This window comes from Pristiophorus japonicus, chromosome 2, assembly GCF_044704955.1.
Source record: "Pristiophorus japonicus isolate sPriJap1 chromosome 2, sPriJap1.hap1, whole genome shotgun sequence".
In the NCBI taxonomy this organism is placed as follows: Eukaryota; Metazoa; Chordata; class Chondrichthyes; family Pristiophoridae; genus Pristiophorus; species Pristiophorus japonicus.
In genome coordinates, this window is record NC_091978.1 from 20,755,631 (window position 1) to 20,774,002 (window position 18,372).

The 18,372-nt window shown below is 45.5% G+C and overlaps 1 protein-coding gene and 1 pseudogene across 1 annotated transcript in view; both read right to left on the reverse strand.

Moving 5' to 3' along the window:
- The window catches only part of slc4a11 (solute carrier family 4 member 11), a 215,314-nt gene that overhangs the window by 22,114 nt on the left and 174,828 nt on the right, over positions 1 to 18,372 (reverse strand). The window contains exons 13-16 of the mRNA XM_070861178.1: positions 11,412 to 11,485; positions 7,931 to 8,138; positions 3,915 to 4,021; positions 477 to 645 (exon numbers count right to left, since the gene is read on the reverse strand). Coding sequence (XP_070717279.1) covers positions 477 to 645; positions 3,915 to 4,021; positions 7,931 to 8,138; positions 11,412 to 11,485 — 558 coding nt within the window. The remainder of the gene's footprint in view (positions 1 to 476; positions 646 to 3,914; positions 4,022 to 7,930; positions 8,139 to 11,411; positions 11,486 to 18,372) is intronic.
- LOC139228080 (forkhead box protein F1-like) lies at positions 13,425 to 14,700 on the reverse strand (annotated as a pseudogene).

Below are 18,372 nucleotides of genomic sequence, written 5' to 3' on the forward strand. Positions count from 1 at the left end.
GAGGAAGGTCATTTTCCAATCCCTCTCTGCTCATAACTAAATGCACATCTCCCTGGTGTCATTCTTTTTAAAAAAAAAACTCTTCTGTACCCTCCACGGCCTGAACATCCTTCCGAAAGTAGAATGTTCCATAAACTAGACACGATGTTCGAACTGCGGCCTAACCAAAGATTTGTATAGCAGATTGAGGGGAACATTTCAGGGGGAAATGAGGTAGGGAAGGATGAGTTTCAAGAAGGATTTTGAAAGCAGGGAAGAGATGCATCAAGGTGCAGGGGTTTAGGAAGAGAGAGTTTCAGAACACAGGCCCCAATGTTTGAAGGCCCTCCACCATTGATGGGGCAGCCGAGGGAATGAGGAGGAGGCCGGAGTCAGAAGAGTGAAGGAACGAAAGCTGGGAAGCAAGGCTGGAGGAGGTTGTGCCCAGTGCAGGACATGACCTTAAGTGGGTGAAGTCATTACTTTTGGCACCTTACCTGTTCTGAGGGGCATTTGTTAATGACATCACAATGTTCTGTTCCAGATAGAAGAGCATTGAGAGCAGGAAGCCTAAGCCCATTGCACCAAATATTGCTCCAATAGAGAGGAGGTGAAACGGGGCCAGGTTGAACAAGCCCTTATTGGGATTATAACTAAACGTGGCAACTGGAAGACAGAAATGAAACCAAAGTTAGTTGCAGACCATGCCAGCATTAAAAAACTTCACATGAATAATAAACTTTCTGATGTGGAACTACTTAAACCAAATTATTGCCTTGTGTTAATTTCCAATATTTAAACATCTAATCACGTCAAAAAGTAGCTTTATTTAAAATGAGAGAATGTACATTTAAATACCTTTTTTTTAAAAAAAAACATATTAAACATAGCAACATAGAAAATAGGTGCAGGAGTAGGCCATTCGGCCCTTTGAGCCTGCACCGCCATGCAATAAGATCATGGCTGATCATTCAAGGCATTTAATGATACTTGTGCACTCCAACCCTGCTGAGTCCTCCTTCCTGATAGGTGCAGTCAATAGGCAATCTGAGCCAATCACATGTTCCGTATTAGAAAAACAGAAAGCTCTCAAAAGGCTGGAAGAGATCATAGTTTGCTCCGCTGTCCTAGCAATTTTATTCTGTAATGGGTTTCTCCTCAAGTTACAATTTGCATTTATATAACACCTTTAACAATGTAGAATGTCCCAAGGCGCTTCACAGGAGATTTATCAAACAAAATTTCACATCAAGCCACATGGGGAGATAATAGGACAGGTGACCAAAAGCTTGAAAGAGATAGTTTTTAAAGGAGTGTCTTAAAAGGGGGGAAAGAGAGAGTGGGGGGGGGAAAAAGAGAGTGAGAGAGAGCGAGCGCGAGAGCGAGAGGTGGAGAGGTTTAGCGGGGGAATTAGAGAGCTTGGGGCCCTGGCAGCTGAAGGCACAGCCGCCAACGGTAGAATGATGAAAATCGGAGATGCGCAAGAGGCCAGAATTGAAGGAGCACAGAGATTGTGGAGGGTTGCAGGGCTGGAGGAGGTTACACAATATTCCCTTATTGTCCCCTTTGAAGCAAGGTTAGATCACTGGGGCAGCAAACTACAGTCTCTCTACCCAGTGAGTGGCAATCTCCATGGGTGGAAACCCAGGGGACGGTGGTTCTTCGGGCAGATGTCATGGAAATATTTGAAGAGCGCGGTCTCCTGCCGACCTGTTCCACAACCTACTTTCGGTGACATTTGTTGATGGGTCTTGCTGTGTGAAAACTGCCTGCTCGGTTTTCCAACCTTAGCTCAGTGTCAACACGCTCACTGCCAAATCCAAAGCTAGTGGGTTGAAGCCCCGCTCCAATGACGTAATCTAGGCCGACACTCCCAGTGCAGAACTGAGGGGGTGATGTACTGCTGGAGGGGCTATCTTTAGGATGAAACGTTAAACGGAGGCTCCGCCTGCCCTCTCAGGTCGACGTTAAAGATCCTATTGTAATATTTGATGATGAGTAGGGAAGTTCTCCTTGTGTGCTGGCCAATATTTATCCCTCAACAATCATTCAAAAAAATTATCCGCTCAGTGCCACATTTCCCTACCTTACAACAGCAACGACATTGTATTGGCTGTGAAGCGCTTTGGGCCACCCTGAGATTAAGAAAGGCGCTCTATAAATGCAAGTCCTTTCTTTCTGGAATAATCAGAACTCCCTACTCTTCAAATATGGCCATGGGATCTTTTCTCATGTCTTCTCAAACATTCCCCCCCCCTCCCATGTAGACAATATCCCCTTTTACTTCTGTAAACTATTACTTTTAGCTTGCCCGCTCTGCAGCTTTAACTAACTCTGACTCTGGTCTTGAAAACACCAGCAATGTGATTACAAGTGAATCACCAAAGATTGCAGTCGGATTTAGCATCATGTATTCTGCAAATGACACAGCTTCCCACAAAAGGTTATGTTCATGGCTAGCTAGCCTCTGCTCCAATCACTGCAATCTGTGCTGTAGTTTGATGCTCAATTGCTGGTTCAGCTGCCATTAACTCGAGAGGTTCCCCAACTTCTGTCAATTTTCTTCATCTGTTCCTCCTCCAATGACCATCCGACCCCTATCAGTTCTCCTGCTGACAATTTCACTTCACATTCATCAATTTCCCTCAGGTGCCACAGCCTCTGTGCACACAATCGCCTCTCACTTGCAGGGCTATCATTGAATCACTACAGCTGGATCATTGCCATGTCATTTTGATATGGCAATGAATATCTTTCAATTCTTCAAAGCTTGTTTGTTCATGCCTGCTAAGTTGAGCCAACAGTTCCGACCTCTTTCCTTTCATTGCTCTAGCCTTAGTTCTTCATCTAAATCAATATACATGATCTCACCCCTTTGATTTCAAAAAAAATTTGCATCTCTCTTCCATTGCTAAAATTGGCCCAAAGTTTGGTTTAACGTTTTCTGCCAAATGGTTCGCCCCACCCCCAAATCTATAAAATTCAAGTTCATCCAAAGTTGACGAGCTCCATCATATCCAACACATTTCTTTCCTTATGCCCTTGGACAGGTTACAAAAGGAAAAGTTCATCTGATTGATGATGCTTCACTCACCCCCAAGACTTCAATTTATCTCAAGACTTGTCTTTCCCCACCTCCCCCCCACTTATTACGATGTTCACTGGGCAACTTGATCGTCCTCGCGTGTTCCTCCCAAGTTCCAATGCACACTTCTTCCCAACTGCACCGAAATCAAGGCCTCTCCCACTCAACATCTCCCTGAACCTCAAACCAGTGGAACTCCTCACCAACCTCAATCTTCCTGACCTCCTACAATCTTACCGATCGCATCAACCTCCATGTCGGAGCAATGATGCCGTGCTAGTAACCACCGCTGATTAATGGAATGCAATTCTGTAACAAGTTTATTTTAGTCCGTGAAAGTCAGAGAAACACAAGAACATAAAAACACAAGAACGTAAGAATTAGCAACAGAGGTAGGCCATAAAGCCGCTAGAACTTACTCCAAGATCATGGCGGATCTTCGAACTCAACTCCATTTTCCCGCCTGATCCCCATAATCCCTCGATTCCCCTAGACTCCAAAAACTTCTCTCTCAGCCTTGAATATACTCAACGACTACCCCAAAGGGCTGTGGATGCTCAGAGAATTCCAAAGATTCACGACCCTCCAAGTAGAGAAATTCAGTCTTAAATGGCTATACCCCTTAAACGGAGACTGTGACCCCCTAGTTCTAGACTCTCCAGCCGGGGGAAACAACCCCTCAGCAGCTACCTTGTCAACCCCCCATCTCTCCCTGCCCCAGAAACAGACCAAAGCAGTGGAGTGGGAGAGTGATCCAATTGAAAGGCAGTGAAATGGAACCAAACTGAATAATCCCAGAACAAAAATGCGAAAACAATATAGGCTTCATGAGGTAAAAGAATGAACGTACCCTTTATATCTCTAAATAGGAATGATCCCACAAATGAAAACACGATCACAGATATTGGCAAGGCACAATCAGACAGGATTTCACGGACCCTGGCATGCAGAAAAGGGCTGTAAAGAAAATAAAATTTTAAAAAGTACACCCGCGTAAAAAAAAATGGACTTTGTTCTATTTTTTTAAAAAGTAAAGCAGTAATGAACCTTTACTGGACCAGTCAAATCATTAGACAATGACATTAAAACTGGCAGAGTCCATTGTTATTGTTCAATAATACATAAAATATTTAATGCCTCATCTCTGTTGCCTCACCGCTCTACTAATCGTATAGATTTCTTTCAGAAAATAAAATTTTAGGGATACAGCATAGGAGTGAGGCGAGACATGGCACAACATGGTTAAGATTTGGAATGCACTTCTAGAGAGGGTGGTGGACGCAGGTTCAATAGACGCCTTCGAAAGGGAATTGGATGAATATTTGAAGGAGAGAAAAATTGCAGGGCTATGGGAAAAGAGCAGAGGAACGAACTGGATTGCTCTTCGAAAGAGCCGGCGCAGATTCGATGGGCTGAATGGCCTCCTTCTGTGCTGTACTATTCTATGACATGTGCTAAGTGATTGGGAGGAACTGGTGACGCTGGACCCATGGTTCCTAAAACTCTCCATCGCTGTTTTTTTTTAATACATTAATTCCGGGTGGTGGGCGTCACTGGTAAAGCCAGCGTTTATTGCCCATCCCTAATTGCCCTTGAGAAGGTGGTGGTGAGCCGCCTTCTTGAACCGCTGCAGTCCGTGCGGTGAAGGTACTCCCACAGTGCTGATAGGGAGGGAGTTCCAGGATTTTGACCCAGCGACGAAGGAATGGTGACATATTTCCAAGTCAGGATGGTGTGCAACTTGGAGGGGAACTTGCAGGTGATGGTGTTCCTGTGCGCCTGCTACCCTTGTTCTTCTAGGTAGTGGTGGTAAAGGTCGCAGGTTTGCAAGGTGCTGTCGAAGAAGCCTTGGCGAGTTGCTGCAATGCATCATGTAGATGGCTCTCACCTCATGTCTGGGTCCGTTGTAGACTAATTGATAAAGAGATTGATTGCTCTGATTAAGCAACAACATTGGGGCTAAAATGCCTGCCTCACCAGGTCCGTCCGAAGTGCAAGCGCCGGTTCTCGGAGCATGATGAGCATGCACCGAAAACCGGCTTTTCCGATGTGTCAAGATACAGACCCTCCACATGCCCGGGAGGAGGACATTCATGCGGCAGAGATTGGGCTATTTGCCCAACTCATGTCCTTCAAATTGTTACGCCTGGTAAAAGCAGGTGCATAGCCCACTTTTACCAGCATAGGAGTTTTAAAAACCTTGAGTCTTATGTTAAAAACCCAGTTCATTCAGGCAAGTTTATGTTAAACCGTATTAAAAAAAAATTCAAAAAAATATTTTTTTCTAAAATATTTAATGAACTTTAATTTTAATTAATTTTAAATATGCAAGGTGTTTTCTTTATTTATTGTGTCGGGTTTCTTGTTTTAGGGGCTCATTCTCATTCATAATAATGGGAACTCGGAGAAACGGAATTCCTATCATCAATGGGAATACTGCAGTGATTGGTGGTCCAGGCCCATGTGACTCCAGCTTGTTCATATGTATGATGACGTTCTCTACCCATACGCTGTGCATGGAATGAAGGCCGCCGACCGCAATCGCAAAAACATTTCGGGTCGGAGGCGTTGGTCCAAAGGAAGCCTCACCGGAATTTTCACACCATTATCATTGTTTCACGCGACTATCAGGATGGTTGAAGGCGATGGACCTTAGAAAACTGCTCAATGAAAACATGTCCGAATGGACAACACTGCAATCAGTTTAATCAGGAAGCAAATGGAATGTTGGCCTTTATTGCAAGGAGGCTCGAGTATAAAAGCAGAGAAGTCCTGCGACAACTGCATAGGGTATTGGCGAGGCCACACCTGGAGTACTGCGTACAGTTTTGGTCTCCGTATTTAAGGATCTACTTGCATTGGAGATTGTTCAGAGAAGGTTCACTATGTTGATTCCGGCGATGAGGGTGTTGACTTATGGAGGATAGGTTGAGTAGGTAGGGCCTATACACACTGGAGTTGAGATGAATGAGGTGATCTTATTGAAACTTATAAGATAATGAGGGGGCTCAACAAGGTGGATGCAGAGAGGATATTTCCACTCATAGGGGAAACTAAAACTAGGGGGCATAGTCTTAGAATAAGGGGCTGCCCATTTAAAAATGAGGAGAAATTTCTTCTGAGGGTTGTAAATCTATGGAATTCTCTGCCCCAGAGAGCTGTGGAGGCTGGGTCATTGAATATATTTAAGGTGGAGATAGACAGATTTTTGAGTGATAAGGGAGTAAAGGGTTATGGGGAGCGGGCAGGGAAGTGGAGCTGAGTCCATGATCAGATCAGCCATGATCATATTAAATGGCGGAACAGGCTCAAGGGGCCAAATGGCCTACTCCTGCTCCTATTTCTTATGTTCTTAATTTAGTGTCTAGGTATCTACCATGTCAGCTCTACTCAAATGAAACCACACAGTTCACTCGGTTGTGCTCACAGACTAGTTTTCACTTGCTTTGTTTTTCTCATTCTAACCACACCCCCCTTTCTCAGCATCACAGATGGTCCCTTCCAGCAACTTTCAGCGGGGTAGGCAGTGGTGCCACACCATGGGAAAACAAAATAAAGTACAGGGGTGGGGAGGGGACTTAATGGGCAAGAGATTAGGCCTTAATTTTATTTTTTAGAAGCAATGTTTCTATAGACCTTACTACTAGGGGGATCAAGGGGTATGGTGAGAAAGCAGGAATGGGGTACTGAAGTTGCATGTTCATGTTCAGCCATGAACTCATTGAATGGCGGTGCAGGCTAGAAGGGCCGAATGGCCTACTCCTGCACCTATTTTCTATGTGTCTATGTTTCTAATAATGGTAGGCAGGGACTGTAGGACAGTCGGTAGGATCACAGTATCAAACACAGTATAGAATGGTAGAGAGATCATTTGGCCCATCATGCCTGTGCCGGCTCTTCAAGAGTTCAATCCAATTAATCCCACTCCCCATAGCCCTCTAATTTATCTCATTCTCTTTTCAAAGTTACTACTGAACCAGATTCCACCACCCTATCAAGCCGTGCATTCCAGATCCCATCTCCCTGCGTTATCAATGGATTCCTCATGTCGCCTCAGGTTTTTTAGTGAATCACCTTAAATCAGTGGCATGGTTACTAACCCTTCTGCCACTGGAAACAGTTTCTCCTCATTTACTCCATCAAAACCATTCATGATTTTGAACACCTCGATCAAATCTCCTCTTAACCTTCTCTGCTCCAAAGAGAAAAAAACCCCGAGCTTTTTCCAGTCTCTCCTCATAACTGGAGTCTCAGCCCTGGAGCCATGAACCATTCTGGTAAATCTCTTCTGCACCCTCTCCAAGACTTCGACATCCTTCATTAAGTGTGGTGCCCAGAATTGACCGCAATACTCTAGCCGGGGCCTTTAAATAAAAGGTTTAGCATAACTTCCTTGCTTTTGTACTCTCTCCGTCTATTAATAAAGGCGAGACACCTGTATACGTTGCTAACAGCCTTCTCAAGTTGTCCTGTCACCTTCAAAGATTTCTGCACATACACCCCAGGTCTCTGTGTTCCTGCACCCCGGTGATACCCTGAGGTGCCTCGACTCTACCTTTGCCCAGTCCTTTACCTCCTCCAGACATGATGATTCATTGCAGAAAACTCAACTCAATAATCTAACTGCATTAAAAAAAATATTTAAATTAAATGCAAATGTACACTTTTGTTTTTAAAACCATGCCACAATTTTTTTTTAAATATTTTTTTAAAAACATGGCATTGCCCTGTAACCATGGCGATGGTCACTACTACGATGGGTCGATCTACCTGGCCAGGGGAGGAGTTCCAAGCTGGGTTGAGGGTGCACAAGCTGCCCGACATCACGCTGGGAGACCGTCTACCCGCGAGCGTTATGGGATTTACCTTTTCTTGAACTGAAACAAGGTGTACCCCAGCCACAGGGTGCCCAGCATCAACATCAGACTGAGGACCGCAGTGTCTCGCCCACAGGCATAGTCCTCGGGATCTGTCGTATTGATCGAAGGGCTGGCGTTAAAAGTGGAGCCAAAACTGTTGCTCCAGCCCAAATGGTTCGTCTGCGGCTTAGGACAGAAGTAATAATTCTGAAAAACTAAGAAATGTTTTTAAAAGTTGAAGAACCAATATTGTAAGCTTTTGTTTCAAGAACCCTGCCCTATCGATATATCTAAATCTATATATATATAAAAATCTATATATATAATTATCAATAAGCAAAGCATTTCAATGTATTGATTTACATCAGCAGCAGACTGAGGACAGCGCTATCTCGCCCACAGGCGTGGTCCTCGGGATCTGTAGTATTAAAAGTGGAGCCAAAAAAAATCGGTCCAAGAGTTCCACAATTTTGATGTAGCCATCCTGGATTTCAACGGACCAAAGGTTCAAGCAAGTGGAAATGAGATGGTGTAGGTTGGCATGTTATAAACTTAGCAGGAAACATCAGATGAGCAGTGATCATAATAGCATTAATAAGATGGGCAAGAAAAGTCACGAGAAAGAGCAGAGGTTAAAGACTTGTCTTTCAGACAATGAGCTGTTCCTTGCTTCTTGTGCAGGAGGTTAAGAGGCATTAGAAAAGTTCCTTTCGATAGGAGAGTAATCAAGTTTCGAGCGAACTTAGGGTTTCGATTTAAGAATTGCTATGGGGAAAAAGCATGAATGAGGAAGCTATGCCCCTGAGAGGCAATAATGAGGCCACAGGTGTGAAATGGATGATAGGACTAAAGGTAGAGCCAAAAGAGGAAAAGTGCTAGATGTTGGATACTCTGCAGTGACCATCAATACAGAGAGCGAGTTCCAGAGGATTGCACAGTAGCTAGTTTAGGATCTTCCCATGTAGTACACTTTGTAATCATAAAGCACAATGATAAACCAAAGGAGGTTAATTGGGACCCAGCATTAGTAAATCATCAACCTTTGAGGGTTTAGGCCTTAGTGAAGCACCTGACTACAATGCTCCTTGGTATAGCTTTCATCTTTTCCATTAAGTCGATATGGAATGTAATCTTCTATTGTCAGCATGGTCCCACTCTGGAACCTTGAGCACAGAATCTAGGCCGACCTCCCAGTGCAGTACCGAGGGAGTGCTGCACTGTCGGGGGGTGCCGTCTTTCGAATGCGACGTGAAACCGAGGTCCTATGTGCCCTCTCAGGGAAGTGTAAAAGATCCCATGGCATAATTTCAAAGAAGAGCAGCAGAGTTCCCCTCTGTGTCCTGGCCAATATTTATTCCTCAGTCAACATCACGAAAAACTGATTCCCTGGTCATGATCACATTGGTGGTTGTGGGAGCTTAGTGATTACACTTCAAGAGTACTTCATTGCTATAAAGCACTTTGGGATCTCCTGAAAAGATGCTATATAAATGCAAATGCAAGCTTTTATTGGTGCCAAGTTCTAGCTCAAATTTGGTATCAGGTGGAGATGTTAACTAGAGGCGAGGAGGTGAAGAGGGGAGCTTTACTAGAGAGAGGAGGCAGGTGAAGAGGGGAGCTCTTATAGTAAAAGTAAAAAGCTATTAGCCCCATATGTACAGCCTTTCCTTCCTACCTGCCCTGCTCACAATACTCCTCAATCCCTTCACTGTCCAGAAATATTTCAGTAACTTTTTAAAACCCATTTGTACTATACTCTTCAACGTCCTATCCTGGTAAATTATACCACAAGTTCATGAAACTTGGGGTGACAAAATTCTTTCCAACCCTCAACTTTGCAAATTTAAAAAACCTGGTTTGAATCCCTTGTGGAAATAAATAGTTCGCCTGGATCAACTTCATCAATTTCCTTCGTAATCTTCAGAACTTCAATTAGGTCACCTCAAAAAGTCTCTTTTTATACGAACATACAACAAGACCATCAGGTCCAAGCACCTCACTGTTCGGGTGCAATAAGCCACGTGCACTGCTGACCCACCCCCTAAGCATGCAATCACGCAGGGGAGGCAATCACAAAAGAAAATCTGTGGCCATATCATGAAAAGTTTTGGGAAATTCTCCTCCAAATCCATCGGTCAAGCAAGCTCGCACCTTAACAGTGCGAGAGTGTGAAAATAAGCCGGATTTCCTTCATCCTTCCTCAGTATAGAATCATAGAACCTTGCAGCACAGAAGGAGGCCATTCAGCCCATTGTACAACTGTACAGGGTATTGGGGAGGCCACACCTGGAGTACTGTGTATGGTTTTGGTCTCGGTATTTCGGGAAGGATATACTTGCATTAGAGGCTGTTCAGAGAAGGTTCACTAGGTTGATTCTGGAGATGAGGGGGTTGACATATGAAGATAAGTTGAGTAGGTTGAGCCTATACATATTGGAGTTCAGAAGAATGAGAAGTGATCTTATTGAAACCTATAAGATAATGAGGGGGCTCGACAAGGTGGATGCAGAGAGGATGTTTCCACTCATAGGGGAAACAAAAACTAGGGGACACAGTCTCAGAATAAGGGGCCACCCATTTAAAACTGAGATGAGGAGAAATTTCTTCTCAGAGGGTTGTAAATCTATGGAATTCTCTGCCCCAGAGAGCTGTGGAGGCTGGGTCATTGAATATATAAGATGGAGAGATACAGATTTTTGAGTGATAAGGGAGTAAAGGGTTATGGGGAGTGGGCGGGGAAGTGGAGCTGACTCCATGATCAGATCAGCCATGATCTTATTGACTGGCGGAGCAGGCTCGAGAGGCCGAATGGCCTTCTCCTGCTCCTATTTCTATGTACCTGTGCTGGCTCTCTGAAAGAGCTATCCAATTAGTCCCACTTCCCTGCTTGTTCCCCATTCACCCTGCAATTTTCTCCCCCTCAAGTATTTATCCAATTCTATTTTGAAAGTTACTGTTGAATCTGCCCGAAACCATCATTGTTTTCCCTGTCTGTACCATCTCAAAAATAACTGGAACAAAGCACCAGCTTCCCAAGAGCCACCTCTGCATGGCCCAACATGTGGTTACACCGCAACAAATTTAAGGTGATTTGCAAGAGAACCATGCACAACATGAGGAAACATTGGCTTAGGCAGCGAGTTGTGACAATCTGGAAAGCGCGGCCTGAAAGGGTGGCGGAAGCAGATTCAATAGCAACTTTCAAAAGGCAATTGGATAAGTACATGGAGGGGAAAAATGACAGAGCTATGGAGAAAGGGCAGAGGAGTGAGATTAATTATGCTCTACCAAAGAGCCGACACACAAATGATGGGCCAAATGGCCTCCTTTTGCGTTGCATCATTCTATGATTCTATACAGAAACAGCATGGTGAGCTCCCTTGGGAGAGGTGTGGGATGAAAGCTGGAAGGTGGTAGGTGAAGGAGAGAAAGGAAAAGGGAGGCAAAGAGAAAAAAAGATACGAGCTTCATCAACTTTACAGACTTACTTTTGGCCAGTCCTTTACAAGCGTCCACCACAAAAGCAATGGATATGAAGACCGCTAGGATCTCATCTGTTGACCTGTAAAAGGCAGGGGAGTAGAACACTGTTATTTGAAAGAGTCACAACACACACGGGCACACTCACACACGCACCTGCATTGCTGGTAATGCACAGTGTAGTATTTTGAACAAGAAAGCTAAAAGGTTGATGAAGTCTTGCTTTTATATAGCTCAAACATGACAAATGTCCTATGGTGTTGCATGCAAGAGAGAGAGAGAGAGAGAGAGAGAGAGAGAGAGGTACAGTCAAAGTTTGCAGAAGACACAAAACTTGGAAATGCAGTAAATAGTGAGGTGGATAGTAGCAGACCTGCAGGACAGAGAGTGAAGGAAGGGTAGCATGAAGTGATGCATTTTAGGAGGAGGAACGAGGAAAGGAAATATAAACTAAATGGTACAATTTTAAAGGCGGTGTAGGAACAGAGAGGTGACAGGCTAAGTTGAGAATGCTGTTAAAGAAGCATACGAGTTCCTTGGCATTATAAATAGAGGCAGAGTGTACAAAAGGCTAGAAACTATGTTAAACCTTTCTAAAACATTAGTTGGGTCCCATTTGGAGTATTGTGGCCAATTCTGGACATCACATTTTAGAAAAGATGTCAAGACCTTGGGGAGAGTGCAGAGATGATTTACCAGGGATGGGGGCCTTCAGTTATGTGGAGAGACTGGAGAAGCTGTAACTGTGTTCTTATTAAAGCAGAAAAGGTTAAGAGGAGATTTAATAGAAGTGTTCAAAACCATGAAGGCTTTTGATAGAGTAAATAAGGAGGAACAATTTCCGCTGGTGGCTGGGGCAGTAACCCGAGAGAACAGATTCAATACAATTGGCAAAAGAATCAGAAGGGAGATGTGGAGATTTTTTTTTTTAAATATAAAACGCAGCAAGTTGTGATCAATCATAGAAATTTACAGCAAAGGAGGCGGCCATTTCGGCCCATCGTGTCTGCGCCGGCCGACCAAGAGCTATCCAGCCTAATCCCACCTTCCAACTCTTGGTCCATAGCCCAGTAGGTTTACGACACTTAGTGCACATTCAAGTACTTTTTTAAAAATGTGGTGAGCGTTTCTGCCTCTACCATCCTTTCAGGCAGTGAGTTCCAGACCCTCACCACCCTCTGGGTGAAAATATTTCTCCTCAAATCCCATCTAAACCTCCTACCAATTACTTTAAATCTATGGCCCTGGTTGTTGACCCCTCTGTGAAGGGAAATAGGTCCTTCCTATCCAATCTATCCAGGCCCCTCATAATTTTATACACCTCAGGTGAGGTCTTCCCTCAGCCTCCTCTGTTCCAAAGAAAACAAACCCAGCCTATCCAATCTTTGCTCATAGCTAATATTCTCCAGTCCAGGAAACATCCTCGTAAATCTCCTCTGTACCCTCTCTCCTGTAATGTGGTGACCAGAACTGCATGCTGTACACTAGCTGCAGCCTAACCAGTGTTTTATACAGTTCAAACAAAACCTCCTTGCTCTTGTATTTTATGCCTTGGCTAAGAAAGGCAAGCATTCTGTATGCCTTCTTAACCACCTTATCTAGCTGGTCTGCTACCTTCAGTGATCTGTGGACATGCACTCCAATGTCCCTTTGCTCCTCTACACTTCTCAGTGTCCTAGCATTTAATGTGTATTCCCTTGCCTGGTTAGCCCTCCCCAAATGTATTACCTCACACTTCTCCGGATTGAATTCCATTTGCCACTGTTCAACCCACCTGACCAGTTCATTGATGTCTTCCTGCAGTTTACAGCTTTCTTCATCATTATCAACACAGCCAATTTTTGTATCATCTGCAAACTTCTTAATCATACTCCGTACATTCAAGTCTAAATCATTGATATATACAGGTTGAACTTTTCTAATCTGGCACCCTCGGGTCCTGGCCTGTGCCGGACAAAAGAATTTGCCGGACCACGGGAGGTCATACTGACCCCTGACTTAAAAGTCCCACTGTCAAAGTTTTAGAATTTCTTCCTACAATAGCTATTTTTGCTAATGTGTAACTGTAGTACCATGGGCTCCTTCCTCGTATATTGGCCACGTTGACTATTTTGATGGAAATAGGACTGACCTAAGGAGTGTGGCAGCAGGTTGGAATTGAGATTCGCTGACGGGTTGCACAGCGAGAGGGGCCGCTGTTTGATGCAAGGAGCCCCGTTGTCCAGCGCGGAGGCCGAAGGAGCCCATGCCGAAGCCGAGGTAGTGTACGTGGAGTGCGGCTCCCTCATCCCAGCACCGGTCAGCAAGGGAGATACGGGCAGTGAGCTGTCAGCGTGGTTGGGGTAGACTCCGACCATAGTTCCTATATAGCTTCCCATAGAATGACCATTGTTGGCCAAAGAGGCGAGAGACAGAATGTCATGGTAAACCCATCCCATCAACGTTACTGGGCAAATGTCCATTCATTGTGCTGATGCTACTATCTGTAGAAAGGCCGGTGGGGGTGCAGGAGATGGGTCCTCTTGACCCTTAGAAGTTATAAGTACACAAGTAAAAGAAGCAGGAGGAGGCCATTTGGCCCCTCAAGCCTGCTCCACCATTAAGATCATGGCTGATCTGATCATGGACTCAGCTCCATTTCCCTGCCCGCTCCTCATAACCCTTTACTCCCTTATCACTCAAAAATCTGTCTATCTCCACCTTAAATATATTCAATGACCCAGCCTCTACAGCTCTCTGGGGCAGAGAATTCCACAGATTTACAACCCTCAGAAGAAATTCCTCCTCATCTCAGTTTTAAATGGGCGGCCCCTTATTATAGGTTTCTGGGATGTGGTTGAACCTCAATCCGTTCATCATGCTTTACACGAGCTTAAGGGCTTGGCATTTCCTGAGAAAGCCCCTCTTTCTGGGCCTGAAGGAGCCCTCCTCAAACATGTGCTCGCTGGCCGGGTCAATGGTTCGGTAATGGCCGTAGCTAGGTCTGCCCAGGCCTTGGGCAGTTTGATGAAGCGCTCGTTCAAGGAGAGGTTGTGTCACACGGAGTTGTTCCAGCCTCAGTAGGAGACTCGGAAAAAGGAAGAAGCAGTTGTGGATGATCTCGCTGAGAGTTAGCCGCTCGGTGGGAGAGCTCTGGATAGCCATCACAATCAGGGCTATGTAGGAATACGGCAGCTTCTCCGGGCACCGTATGCCAGCGTTTGTTTTCCGAGTTTTGGTAGTGGAGCTGGTCGATTCCATCAGAGGTCTGACAACGTTGCTGACAACGACCCGGCCAGGTCGCTGCGTTGTCAGCATTACCCGGTTTAAATAAACACCAAGATCCCCTCACCCTACACCCAGTCGAGCCTTCACCTCCCTCTCGGACCCGGCAGTGCTCTCTTCCCGCTCTGTAGTGCCGTCCATCCCCACGTTCCATCCCGATGGGAACCCGCGACTCCTCTCGATCCCGACCCCATTTTCAGGCGTGACGGCTGTGAAGCGGTTCCCGTGGACGTGGGGGAAAATCAGTCGCCAATTTCATCGATTTCTATCCGGCCTCCAACATCGAAAAGGTGAGCGGCAAGCTGGGGGCGGGTGTTGTTGGGAGGGGGCAGCAACAATGTCACTGGGCCAGAGAGCCACCCACCCGCTAGCGTTTGTGCCCCAAATCTGTGGCAGCTTTCAGCCGGTTTTACTTTGGTTGATGTTTGCGCCGTTTGGAGAAATCTGCTTTCGTGGACACCCAAGTGTTTTATTGCATATAGGGATCTGTGTAAATACAGCAATCGGCCTTTTCCTGTAGTCTTTCTTACTATACATACCCTTTAAAAATGACTCAACTTAATGAATACAGGACACAGCGCGGGTCGCGACCCCTCACCGGGAATGATGCCGGACCAAAGATGCCGGATTTGAAGGGTTCAACCTGTACCACAAAAAGCAAGGGACCCAGCACTGAGCCCTGCGGAACCCCACTGGAAACATCCTTCCAAGCATCCATCAACCATTACCCTTTGTTTCCTGCCTCTGAGCCAATTTTGACTCCAACTTGCCACTTTGCCTTGGATCTCATGGGATTTTACTTTCGTGACCAGTCTGCAATGTGGGACCTTATCAAAAGACTTGCAAAAAATCCATATACACTACATCATACACACTGCCCTCATCGACATTCCTGGTTACCTCCTCGAAAAATTCAAATCAAGTTAGTCAGACATGACCTTCACTTAACAGATCCATGCTGACTGTCCTTGATTAATCCAGGTCTTTCTAAATGAAGATTTATCCTGTCTCAGGATTTTTTCCAATAATTTTCCCACCACCGAGGTTAGGCTGACTGGCCTGTAATTACTCAGTCTATCCCTTTCTCCCTTTTTAAACAACAGTACAAGATTAGCAGACCTCCAGCATCATACCTGTAGCTAGAGAGGATTGGAAAATGATGGTCAGAGCCTCTGCTACTTCCTCTTTTGCTTTTCTTAAAAGTCTGGGATACATTTCATCCGGGCCTGTGGATTTATCCACTTTCAAAGCTGCTAAACCCCTGAATACTTTTTCTCTATGTTTATTTCATCTAATATTTCACATTCCTCCTCCCTGATTGCAATGTCTGCATCGGTGACGATCTGGAAAGCGCTGCCTGAAACGATGGTGGAAGCAAATTCAACAGTAACTTTCTAAAGGGAACGGTGTATAAAAGAAAAGTTTGCAGAACTATGGGGAAAGCCATGGAGGGACTTACTGGATAGCTCTTACAAACAGTCGGCACAGGCACCTAGGCCGAATGGCCTCCTTCAGTGCTGTAAGATTCGATGATAACAGCCCTTATTGAAGAGAAGAATTGGTCACAAACACAAGGAAATAAGAAATAGGAGCACAAGGCCATTCGGCCCCGCGAGCCTGCCCTGCCATTCAATATCATGGCTGATCTTCTACCTCAACTCCACTTTCCCCTCCCCAGCCCCATATCCCTCGATTCCCTTAGTATCCAAAAATCTAACGATCCCGTTGCGTATACTCAAAGTCTGAGCTTCCACAGCCCGTTGGGGAAGAGAATTCCAAAGATTTACAACACTTTGAGTGAAGAAATTTCTCCTCATCTCAGTCTTAAATGGCCGACCCCTTATCCTGTGCACCCTAGTTCTAAACTCCCCAGCCTGGGGAGCCATCCTCTCAGTATCTACGCTGTCAAGCCTCTTAAGAATTTTGTCTGTTTTAATGAGATCTTCTCTAATTTTTCTAAAATTCTCCCTGATCTGATGATCTGAGAAATGAACTAAATGTTACACAGTTGGACAAACAGAATCATAACTAAAGGGGACACCATAAGTACATGATGATTTCTCACTGACAGTGTCGCACAAAAATCCTTCATCAGTGCAAACAACCTTGAGCGATCCTTTGGAGAGGCAAAGGGAGAATTGCTTTCAACATGAAACGCACATTTTGAGACTTGCAAGGTAGGTGGTGCAACGAAGGGTGACCAGATTGTTCATCATCTCTGTCATGTATTCAACCAGCATTGTAACCCATGTATAATCTGACCCAAGTTGTACACTGTGAGAACAATGACCACTAGGTGGGAGACACTCCTAACCTGGGCCTTCAGGTACAAAAGGGGAAGCTCCACCCACCTTCATAACTTGAGTGCTAAGGAATAAAGGACAGGTCACAGACTGACCTTCTCTCAAGCATGGGCCTCGTGTGCATTTATACTGTATAGTAAGGACCTATCAATGGCGACGAGAAACTGGGATTTAAACCACGCGAGCATGGCCACGAGCAGAACAGACGAGAGGTACTGTGTTAAGGAATGGTTGGGACAGAGATTCACTATTGTTAAAGCAGCACACAGTTCTCCAGGTAGACAAGGGCAATCGGGCATGCCCCAACATGTAGTCGAACCCAGAGATGGAGTTCGACAGAGACAATGGCAAGTTGAACAGCGATTCACGCCATTGCAAGGGACCATGCGGCCATCAACACTTGTTAATGGTGCATTCAAGGACAGTCACAGGGGCAGTCAGGGACAATCGACTGGCAAGGGACCTTTTGTTTCCATCAATACCTCATGTTGGAGGCGTGGAGGCACACACTCAGCTGGAGTTTGCAGAGATGAGCAAAATACCTGCAGAAATTGCAGAAATGAACGCTGGGGGAAATCGCTGGAAGCTGAAGTTCAGCGGGTTCATGTGGAGCACGTATACAGTTCATACACCAGGACGCCACCGATAATGATGAAAGTGCTCCTCAATGGCATCCCAGTATCAATGGAGCTCGACACGAGGGCTAGCCAGTCCCTGATGGGTATCAAACAGTTCGAAAAGTTGTGGGCATCCAAGGCCAGGAGGCCAAAATTATCGTCGATTGACGCACAGCAACGGACTTACACAAAGCAGATCATTCCGGTGCTAGGCAGCGCCACGGTAGTTGTAACCCACAAAGATTCGGAGAACAGGTTGCCACTCTGGATTGTCCCAGGGGACGGTCCCGCACTACTGGGAAGGAGTTGGCTTGCCGTCATGAACTGGAAATGGGGCGATGCCAATGCAATTTCCTCTGTGGAGCGAGTATCATGCTCACAGATCCTGGACAAATTTGACTCATTATTTCAACCCGGCATCAGGACTTTCATGGGGGCCAAGGTAGTGATTCACATAAACCCGGACGCCAGGCCAGTATACCACAAGGCCAGAGCGGTGCCGTACGTGATGCAGGAAAAGATAGAAGGCATCATCTCACCAGTCGAATTCAGTGACTGGGCGAGCCCGATCATGCACCCGGTGCTCAAGGTGGACGGGTCGGTCAGGATATGTGGTGATTACAAGGCCACCATCAATCGGGTGTCACTCCAAGACAGTACCAGCTACCGAGAGCGGAGGACCTCTTTGTGACGCTATCCGGTGGCAAACTTTTTTCAAAATTGGACCTGACCTCAGCTTACATGACCCAGGAGCTGGCGAGTGAGTCGAAGAAGCTGACCACCAT